General features: G+C 40.9%; 1 protein-coding gene across 1 annotated transcript; it reads left to right on the top strand.

The window, feature by feature from the left end:
• Window positions 1-4,291: 4,291 nt before the first annotated feature.
• Window positions 4,292-11,062, top strand: LOC140009837 (uncharacterized). Its single transcript, XM_072056173.1, has 5 exons — window positions 4,292-4,687; window positions 4,788-4,928; window positions 8,739-8,975; window positions 9,338-10,006; window positions 10,880-11,062. The coding sequence occupies exons 1-5, from the start codon at window positions 4,292-4,294 to the stop codon at window positions 11,060-11,062; spliced, it is 1,626 nt and encodes a 541-aa protein (XP_071912274.1).
• Window positions 11,063-11,528: the final 466 nt, after the last annotated feature.

Raw genomic sequence — 11,528 nt, 5'->3', positions numbered from 1 at the left:
ATTTCGAGGACGAAATTCTTTTAAGGGGGAAAGAGTGTGAGGCCCCGCAAATTAGATTCTTATCTTTTATCTTGTTTTTCTTACTTGTCTTGAATTTATAGTTGCTTTGATGATTGAGGTGTGTCCTTAGCCCTATTACTTTATTTACCTTGGCGCATGTTTAATTTGATACATGTTAAATTTTATAGTGCATAATACTAGTGTGATCGACTAATGAGGTATGTGCGATAAATTTGGAGGATTAGAGGGAGTTTTGCCTAAAAGGAATTATATGACAAGAAGTGTTAAGAATTAATTAGAGGGACATTAGATATGTTAGTGATTAGAGACAAATAGAGAGGCAAAAAGATAAACAATACATCTTTCCTTGACATTTGTCAATCAGCCAACCAAGCTTGACCAACCAAATTTGGCCAAGACCATGCTTTCTTCTTCTTATCTTGACCAAACCTTTTTGTTTTCATCATTTTCTTCTTCTTGCACATCATGGACGAAATTTTGAGAGAGGAAAGAGAGAGAAAACACAAAAACAAAAAATTCAGCCTTGATCTCTTGCTTAAATCTTGAAGAATCCAATGAAAAATCCTAATATACTCCGATCAATCTTGAGGTAATCTTGGAGAGAAGCTTTTGGTGAAGTTTTAGAAGAAGAAAAATTTTCATCCCTCTTGATTTGCTTGTCATCTTTGGGTTTGGAGGTAAAGAGTTGAATTTCGCTAGAAACCTTAGTTTTCTCTTCTTATCTTTGATTTTATTTGAGGTTTGATGTTATAGAAGCTAAAGGAAACATGTTTGTGGCAATTTCATGGCTTTGCTAGGGTTTGTATGTATATGTGATTATGATGGGTTTCTTGTTGAAATTTTAGCTTATATGTATTTATTGTTATGTTGGTGATGAAACCTTATGGATTTGTTAGGTAGGTTTGGTTGACAAATTACAAAATTAATTGAAGGAATGTTTGAAAATCCATTGGAGAAAATTCTACTTGCTTGCCAAAATTTAGGGCTGGAATTGCATTCTTGATTTTTAAATTTTCACGATGATTTTAAACTCAATTTTGCTCAAAATACTCTATAATATGTTAAGCTATAAGTATGTGCTAGATTTGAACCAAAATCATGAGTTTTAAGTGGTAAGAACACCATTTCTTTCACTGTTTTCATGGCTGGAATTCTGCTCAAAGTTGATCGAGAGAGAGTGTGCCTTTATATAGCTTTGTTCTTGGTTTTGTGTGATGAAGTTGGCATATTACTGCCCTAAACACATGATTAGACAGTTATCCTGGTATGAGTAGTGAATTGGAGTGGAAAATGTAAGGCTTTAAGAGATGAACTACCTTGTTTTTCTTCATTGTTTTGCTGCTGGAAATTTCCGCAGGAATCTCTGCACAGTTTTGGGAAATTAGTTATAACTTTGTGTAGCAAAGTCAGAATTGATTTTCGTTTGTTGCGTTTGAAACTAGATTCAGAGTGCTTTCTACCATGAAAATTTTAGAATTTTTCTCAATTCCTATGAATATCTGTGATTTTCCAAAGTTGACTAAATTTCCACACCTGTTCGGTTTTTCTATCCGATGAGGTAGCAACTTTAGACTGGAATTTGACTAATTTGTGGACAGAATCTTACAAATGTATCTTCTAAGAAATTGTAATGCTTTGAGTCTATTTTTCAACGGTATAAAGTTTATAATTTTTGGATTTAAGAAACTTGAGATATGATTTTTCAAATAGCATTGCGCAAAACTAGAGAAAATTCTATTCTTCAAAAGTTGTTCTTGCTTTCATTTCCAACTTCAAGTTGGAGTTGTAGAACCATTTTGAGTTTGGTTTTATAGTTGGAGTTGAGATAACTTGGTTGGTTTGGAAGTGTTTTCCTTTGAATATGGTAGCTTGGAGTAGTGGATCTCATGGCACTTTACATACTTGATTTTAGGACTTGAAGGTGAGGCAGGAAGTGTTCCTGAGGCAAACACTTAAGCTTGTTGCCGTGGTGAGTGTTCCAACTGCATGTTTCGTGCTCATTGCTGCTAGAAATTGCTAGGCACTTGATTTGCCATCTCATAGGCAAGTGTGTATTTATCACACTTGATCTAACTCAACTAAACTTTTGATATCTTGTTCCTGCATGTACCAGCAAATTTGATTACAAGTAACCTGTAGTTGGACTTGAAATACTTGAAATGGTTGAAAACATGACATGACTTGTAGGCTGGTTGTATTTTCTTATAGCAGTTGAACTGGGCTCTTAGACCCTTATCCGAGACATTGGGAAAGTTGAAATTTGGGTTACTCATGCGTATGCGTGAATGTAGGTCGGTAACGGCTGAACTGAGCCCTCGTTTGACTTTTTGCTTGAGACCATCCTTAGAGCGGTCAGGTAAGTTGGGCAACCTTGGGTAAAGGAAGAATTTGCTAATACTATTTACTCTAACTAAAACTCTAATCTGAACACCGTGAAATCTCTGATACGAACGTTAAATAAGAACTAACGACTCCAATCAATAACTGCGTGAGCATTGGATAACAACCAACGACTCCACTCGTGAATTTTTGAATATTTGGGGCTTTAAGCCATATCATGCATACTTGATTCTTGAATACCTGGGGCTATAAACCCAACCCCATGGCTAGTTGGTTAAATTGAGCTGGTAAAGCACTTGGTCGAGGAGATTGACGAACCATGGGTACTTTTGGTGTTCGGGCCCAGTAGGGAGCTGATGTGTGAACTGAGATTGACTTTTATTGGTGATCTACGGACATTATAATTTTCTAGTTGACGGAGAGTCAACTAACCTCGAACAAGTAGCTGTGGAACCTGCTCCTGAGAGCAACCTATATCCTTTTGACATAAATGTGTTCTTTACCGTATATTAATGCATGATCTATCTGGTTACTTGATTACTAAACCATATGTCACGGTCTGCTTGAGTATGACTTGTTTTCCGATATCCTGTGAATAGTATCATGTATGTGAGTTTCCTTGCCTATTTTCTTGAAACCTCACTGGGCTTTTAGCTCATTCTATGAATTTATTTTCCTTACAGGGATATGAGAACATGAGAGGTTGAATTGAGGAAGGCATAGATTTTGTTTAAATTTTGTTAGTTGCTCGCGTGAGCACTCCTTAGAATTTCTAGCTTGCTTACGTGGTTTTGATTTTGTAAATTTGACTCCGTGGCTGTATTCATAGATTGTACAGTCATTTGAGATCCATAACTGTACAAATTGGAGGTTGTATTTGTTACTGCCTTTATTAATGATGTTATTGTTCTAAAATTTCATAACGCGTGACCAAATCCTGGCGAGAATTGGATAGGCGGTCCACCAAACCTTTCGATACGTCCTAGGGGGAGGTGGAGCTGTCACAGGCTCGGACATGCTACATCGCAACTCTCAAGGGTAAGGAAAAACTAGTAGCTCAAACGACTTGTTTAGAGCCCTGGGAGCCAGCCGGGAAGAAGGAAAGACTGGAGATGGACGAGGGGCTACTCGAAATCCCAATTAATAAAGAGCGGCTGGATCAGGTGATACGAGTCAGCTCATACCTGAGCGAACTGACCAGAAAGGCGTTGGAATCTCTGTTAGCAGAGTATGTCGAGATCTTCGTATGGAGTGCGGGTGATATGCCCGCAATTCCATCCGAACTGGCAATTCACAAGTTGCATGTGAACCCTAATGTCCGGCCAGTGAGGCAGAAAAAGAGGAGCTTCGCGCTTGAGCGAAATGAGGTCATCAAAGAAGAGGTGGACAAACTGCTGGAGGCTAGAATCGTGAAAGAAGTCTACTATCCGACCTGACTGGCCAACCCAGTGTTGGTCAAGAAGGATGAAAAGGCCTGGAGGATGTGTCTAGATTTCACTGACCTGAATAAGGCCTGTCCAAAGAACTGCTACCCTTTGCCCCGAATAGACTTACTCGTGGACTCAACTACAGGGCATGAAGTCTTCTGCTTCTTGGATGCCTTCAAATGGTACCACCAAATAGCCATGGCTGAGGAGGATTAGGAGAAGACTTCATTTATCATCGAATACGGCACTTATTGCTACACCACCATGCCTTTCGGACTGAAAAATGCGGGAGCAACGTATCAAAGACTGGTTAACAGGCTATTCAAAAATCAGATAGGCCGTAATATGGAGGTCTACGTCGATGACATGCTGATCAAGAGTAGGATTCAGGAGCAGCTCATCCCAAACCTTAGGGAAATTTTCGATATTCTTCGAAGGTCGTGCTAAGGCTGAACCCCAAGAAGTTTACTTTCGAGGTCAGGTCGGGCAAATTTCTAGGATACATGATATCCAAAGACGGAATAAGAGCCAACCCTGATAAGGTAAAAGCCATTATGGATATGACACCGCCCAGAAACATCAAAAAAGTGCAACGACTAGCCGGTAGGATGGCAGTTTTGAACAGGTTCCTGTCAAAATCGACAGCTTGGGGTTCCCCTTTCTTCAGCACTTTGAAAAAAGGCCCCCAATTTGATTGGACCTCGGAGTGCCAAAAAGCATTTGAAGAATTGGAAGCACACATTGCCGAACTGTCGACATTAACTTCTCCTGAACAGGGCGAAACTTTGTTCATTTACCTAGCTGTGGAAGAGGAGACAGTCAGCGCAGTGCTAATTCGAGAGGAGGACAGGGTCCAAAAACTGGTGTATTACGTCTGGCGGGCATTACAGGGAGCTGAAGTCTGATACTCAGCGATAGAACGTCTTGACGCTCGTCCACGCAGCTCAAAAATTTAGGTCATACTTTCAAGCTCATCCTTTAATGGTGGTGACTGACCAGCCCTTGAAGCAGATCTTGTCTAAGCCTGATACATCGGGAAGAATGGTCAAGTGGATCGTGGAATTGTCTGAATACGATCTCGACTTTCGGTCCCGGACGGCCATAAAAGCCCAGGCACTGGCTGACTTCATAGCAGAAGGAGTATCTTTTGGGCTACAGAAGACCGAACAGACCAGGGAAATAACCGAATAGGCCATCCCGACTTGGACGCTGTGACGACCCCACCTCCCCCTAGGGCATACCCCAGGGTTTAGCGGACCATCTGCCCAGCTCTCGCCAGGACTCACTCACTCACTTCAACTAAAATAGGGTACAACCTAAAGAATAAAGAAAATAACAGTCACCAAGTTTGGCAAAAACAATTACATTCATTTCTATCTCAAACATTCATACAACCCCAAATACATCAAAAGATTGGAGTTCTAAATACATTCAACCCTAATTGAGCGACTAGTGCGAGTACAATTACAAAATTAAAAAAAAAACCTAGACTACGCTAGTCTGTACAAGTCTCACGCCTCGCTCGTACCCCATATAAGGAAAATAAATGGCGTGGAATGAGCTAAAAACCCAGTGAGGTTCCAAATAGCAAGTTGACCATTATTTACAAGTGAAAGTATCATAATAGGAAAATAGCAAGCTTAACAAGTCAAGAAAATGAGCAATAACACTTCAAGTAGCAAATCTCAAAATGAGCGAGTGTAAAATTCTTTTCTAAAAGAAACAATAACATTACGAATAACAATCAAAGTATAGGGATACAGGTGGCTCTCAAGAGCCATGTTCCCATTACTTTACCAGAGATTGATCAAGTAGTAGTTGACACTCCGTCAACTTTCAAGTAAAGTAACCAGTTCAGTAGAACACCACTTAGCTACAATCTCCGTCCACCATCCAAACCCCCTATTGGGTCCAAAATCCTCAATAAACACTGGTGGTAATATTTGATTATACCGATTAGTCCAGGAGGTATCACTCCACTCGACAAAACAAGAGACCCCAAGTTCATTACTCAATCGACCAAGCCCTTGCCGGCTTGACTCGAGTAACTAGCCACAGGGTTTCTGGAATTCCAGACTTAATCACATTGGTCAAGTATGGAAAACAAGTGTCAAGTTCAATCAGGTATTTGGAAGCACTCACCAAAGATGTAGTGCTTCTATGGATCACGTTCAGGTATTACTCCTTGTTAGGAGTCCAAATCTGCGATAAAACATCGTTTAAGAGCTTTGAAAATCAACTAAGGTTCGACACTTAAACATTTCGTTTAACAAAAATCAAGTAATTGAAACTTATTTGGGGAATATTCGTATTACTTATCATGTCTTAGAAAACTCATGCTCGCTCTTAAAACTTTGAAACTTTGAAGCGATTAAACTTTGAAATCCCCATTTGAGTCGAAGAGACAAGGAAAAAGTATTTCTATTAGTCGTTACTTTCATTTTTCCAAGGGTACAAGTTTCAGCTGAATTCTAGCTTATATACCTCTATGAAAAAGGACTCGAATAACCTAGACAATTCAAGTTCAATTCAACCTCAACTCTTCGCTCGAATCACAAGTACGCACGCCTAGTCCTTGAGTGAAAATTTGGCGGCATGCCCTTTGTATTTAGATATTTTTCAGCCATTTATGGCTTCATTATTTTCCTCAATTCAGCCCCAAATTCACACACAAGCAATGTTACCACAATAGCCCTTCAACTAGACTCAATGTCATTCAATTACAAAACAATACTAGTAATGTGACCGGAAACCAAGTTTAAGAATAAACAACAAAATAACAGGTTTGACGTCTCTTGGAGTTTCGGTCACAACTGAAGCTACACCTATCGGTTTGGGGTACACTTTATACTGTTTCGAAGCTAAGACAGAGAACTACAAGTCTTATGAAGACATTGACAGCCAATTCATTCATTTTCAAGGTCAAAATGTGCAATCTCAGAGAAAACAGAAAACTGTCCGCGAAACAGTGCATTTAGGCAGTCAGGGGTAATTTTGTTATTTCACATGCTACAGTACTCATATTGAGCTGAAATTTTATAGACAGCTATATAATTCCATTCCCTACAACTTTCATGTTTTGACCTAGGCCTGATTCAGCCTCTAACATGGACGAATTAAACAGGTCAGAAATAGGACAGGTTCCTCTCTAAAGCTGGAAATTTAATGATTCAATGCTTACTAATCACATTCATGTCTTGAATCACTACCCAAGTCCCTATCCAAGCTCCTCCACATCATATACTATGTAAACAACAATAAACACACTAAAAATCTCAAACCCTAGCTCAACAATCCAACATATCATGCCAAACTAACAAATTAACCATCTCAAGCCAAGAATATAAGATTCTATCCAAACTTAAACAAGATTAAGGAAGAGAAAAAGGAAAGGCAGACATGATACCTTTCAAAAGTCCTTTGTAAGTGAGAAACACACCACTTTCTTCCCAAATTTTCAGCACCCCAAGTCTTCCAAGCACAAAAGGAAAGGTTAATCCGTTGAGTTTGGTTGCTTGCACTCAAACAAGGATGGATTCAAGGTGAAAGTTGCTAGTTTCTCTCTTGTGTTTCTCTCTCTTGAAACTCGGCCAGAATGTGCAGAAATGAAGAGGAAATGAAGTGAATTTGGTAATAAAAATGAAGGAAATTGGTTGGTCAAAGTTAGGTAGATGGCCACCAAGTGTCGCCGTAGGATTAACTCTCAATTTTTTTTCTTTTTTTCCTCTTTTCTTTGGTCAAAAATTGTGGTTGGTTTAAGAGATATTTTAGGGTTAATTAGCTGAAATAAAAGCAAGGATATTAAGGTAACAAAGTAGTGTTCAAGTGGTGTATTCAATCGGTAGCGAACGGTACAAGTCGGTTGACACCGTTTTTCCTTAACTCGCACGTACTAGGATTTTCACTTATAATTCACTAACTTATTATCATTACTTCAATCACACACTTTTTTTCTTATCTAAAACTCACTCTTAACCACCAAATTCAGTACATACTCCGTATCGAGTAATCACATTACCGAAAGACGTAAAACCCTAGTTTACCCGAATTATAAAACTAAGGATAAAACTCTTAAATCTCTTATTCATTACAACTATTGAGGGAGTAAATGAGTAGTAAAGATGTTATAAAGTAAGTTAATCAAAATAAGAGGGAATTTTAAGAAAATATAAGCGAATTTTTCAGTCGTCACACTCTCTCCTCCTTAAAAGAATTTCAACCTCGAAATTCATACATGTAGTCATAAATAACTCTGGGTATTTTCCTTGCATGTTCGTTTCTAGCTCCCAGGTGTCACCATGGCCAAAATTTAGTTAAACAATAGAAAACACGAATCGTATCTTTTCCAACCCCTTTGGTGCAGGTACTACTTGTTGGTCCAAGGCGTACACACTAACTGGCACCCTTGGCCTAGTCCCTCCTACATGTGCTTGTTCAAGGTTTAGGTGTGACCTGCGGGGGCAAGTTTTTTTTTTGAATTTTGTAATTGTACTCGCACTAGTTGCTCAATTAGGGTTGAATGTATTTAGAACTCCAATCTTTTGATGTATTTGGGGTTGTATGGATGTTTGAGACAAAAATGAATGTAATTATACTTGCCAAACTTGGTAACTATTATTTCCTTTATTTTTGAGGTTGTACCCTATTTTAGTTGAAGTGAGTGAGTGAGTCCTGACGAGAGCAGGGCAGGCAGTCCGCTAAACCCTGGGGTACGCCCTAGGGGGAGGTGGGGTTGTCACAGATGCTATACGTTGACGGAGCATCCAGCAAAGAGGGATGTGGAGGTGGGCTCCTCCTCATTAGCCCTTAGGGAGAAGAGTTGGCCTACGCCTTACGATTTGACTTCAAGGGTTCAAATAACGAGTCCAAATATTAAGCTCTGATCATAGGGATGGAAGTGGCTCGGAAGATTGGGGCTGAATCGTTGAAAGTCTATAGTGACTCGACCAGGTTCTGAGAAACTACGAAGTCAAAGAAGAGCCACTTAAGAGATACACTGCCAAGGTGCATGAGCTGAAGAGTCTGTTGGATCAGTTTATTCTTGAACAGGTTCCCAGGAGTCAGAACAAAAAAGCTGACGCCCTGTCTAAACTCGCCTCGACTTCGTTTGGCTCCATAAACAAAGAAGTACTAGTGGAAGTCGTGAAAAAGAGGGCGTATGAACAGCTGAACACCGCCATAATCCAAGTAGTGAGTTCATGGATGGATCCCATCATAAAGTACCTGTCTAATTGGGAACTTCCCCTGAACAGGGGAGAGGCCCGAAACTCCTACTCAAGTCGCAAAGATATGTGCTCACAAATGGAGTGCTATATAGAAAGTCGTATCTAAGTCCGTGGATAAAATGCATGACGCCTGAAGAAGGGGATGATATCCTACGCGAAATACATGAGAAAATTTGCGGAAACCACGTTGGTTCAAGAATCTTAACTAAAAAAGGGATGTTGTCCGGGTATTATTGGCTTACTATCTTCAGGGACTCGGCTGAACTAGTGAAGCGATGCAGGTCATGTTAGCTACACGCGCCTGTTCAACATGTCCTGACTCAGGAGATGATCTCCCTTCAGAGCCCGTGGCCATTTGTCCAATGGGGAATCGACTTGCTCGATCCGTTTCCTCATGCTCCAGGTGGATACGAATACTTGGTGGTGACGATAGAGTACTTCACTAAATTGGTAGAAGCTGAACCACTCAACACCATCAGTAGTAGGTTAGTACAGAAATTCTTTTGGAGGAACATAGTCTATCGATTTGGCATACCCCGAATTCTGGTCTGGGATAATGGTCGACAGTTCGCGGATAATCCTTTCCAAGACTGGTGCATGGAGCTCAAAATTCAACAAAACTTCACTTCGGTCGGGCACCCTCAAGCTAATGGGCAGGTAAAGAACGTAAACAAAACCATCTTGCACGGTTTGAGAACGGGCATAGAATCTGTGCGAACAGGCTGGTTGGACAAACTGCCTAGCATACTCTGGGCCTACCAGACAACTTCCCGAACTGCCTCCCAAAAAACTCCATTGGCCTTAACTTATGGAGTGGAGGCTATAATTCCGGCGGAGATTGGCTTACCATCAAATAGGGTACAAAACTTCATAGCTCAAAACAATGAAGAGGGGATGCGGTTTAACTTAGACCTACTCGAGCAGAGAAGGGAAGAGATAGCCATAAGGATGGCCAAATACAAGGGACAGATAGCTCGACACTACAATGCCAAGGTGAGACATCTCTCTTTTAAACTGGGGGATCTGGTTGTACGAAAAACTCGGTAAGTCAGACCCTGGGCACGAACAAGTTGGGTCCGAACTGGGAAGGTCCCTACATAGTAAAGGAGGCAGACTGAGCAGGGTACTGTAAGTTAGCTCACTTCAACGGAGATGAGGTCTCAAGTACCTGGCATAATCGAACTTAAGAATCTTCTGTTAGAAAAGTTCATTTACTTTGTTTATTTTCTGAAGTGTCTGCTTAAAAAACCCAAATAGTCAAATATAGTGAAGTTTGGTTTGTTCAAGGCTATTCGGACACTACTTCAATAAAAGAGCAATGTCAAATTTTGGTTAAGTGTTGAGAAGAAAAGAAAATTCCATTCACGATGAGCATATTTACAACAAAAGGATGAACATACAAAAACAAACTGGCCCTACTCAGTTCGACATCCTACACCCTATATCCTACTCAGTTCTTCTCCTCTTCTTCCTGCTCGGGCTCCGGAGTGGTCACAGGCAGCGTAGGATCAGTGACCAGGTCGGCAAGCCTACGCCCGTGCGATTACCCCTCCACGCGCTGGTCGACCTGATCTACCGCCTGTGGGTTATAGTTGGGGAAATTCCCAATATCAAACCCAAGAAGGTTTAGTGCTTGCACTTCGTTCAGTGCCTGGGCATAGCCGTGCTGAAGAACGGGGGTATTCAGAATAACCAGGTCGAGCTACGTGTGGATACAGCTGAACTCCATGGCTCCTGGGCATAGTAGTCACGTGGAAGGATGGAGCCTTGGAGCCATGCCCGAGCTACGTGTGGATACTGAGTTCGGTCATTGATGGACAATCCCCATTCTAGACAGAAGTGCATGGGATGAGAATGCATCTGTAGCCTGGTCTGGGGGTCGTAGGGTGTAGTACTTCGGTACTGCCACATGTTAGGAGGAGGCTCTGTTCGAGCTTGTTCCTCTGCAGTATTGATGCCGTAGTGCCCAAGCTGAGTAGGATCGGGGGTAGGATCTTCTCCCCCAGTAGGAGAAGGAGTGGCCTCTGTACGCGCCTTCTTGGCAGTTGATTTCTTCCGTTTCTTCTTCGCCCGCTCCTTGACAGGGGCTGACTGAGCTGGCGCTGGATGAGGGGGGGAGGGCGGACGGAGCCGATCGGCACGGTGGATGGCTCAGGTGTGGCTATGCTTGAACTACCGGCCCCGCCAACGAAAAGTATTTGTGAGAATCTCTTCACTGCAAGAAAGGGGGGATGATGATCAGTACAAGAACTGTGAGGATCCGAAATTCTATTTTTTTACTTTTATTTCATTTTACTGGTTTATTTAATTATTTATTCACCCGTTTACTTTGAATAATTTATTTCATTCATTTTAAATCCATTTACATCGAACAATGTCTCAGTTATATTTTTAAAACGTTCCGTTAGTAAATTTAATTTTTCTGCGGTTCGTTTAGCGAGAATAGTTAATGCACGTTTTTTGAGATAAATTCAATCTGAGAGTGCAATAATCTTGAAAAATTAAGGATGATCAA

This window comes from Coffea arabica, chromosome 6e, assembly GCF_036785885.1.
Source record: "Coffea arabica cultivar ET-39 chromosome 6e, Coffea Arabica ET-39 HiFi, whole genome shotgun sequence".
In the NCBI taxonomy this organism is placed as follows: Eukaryota; Viridiplantae; Streptophyta; class Magnoliopsida; order Gentianales; family Rubiaceae; genus Coffea; species Coffea arabica.
Note: the sequence above shows the minus strand (reverse complement) of the source record. Positions and strands in the feature narration are given on the sequence as shown.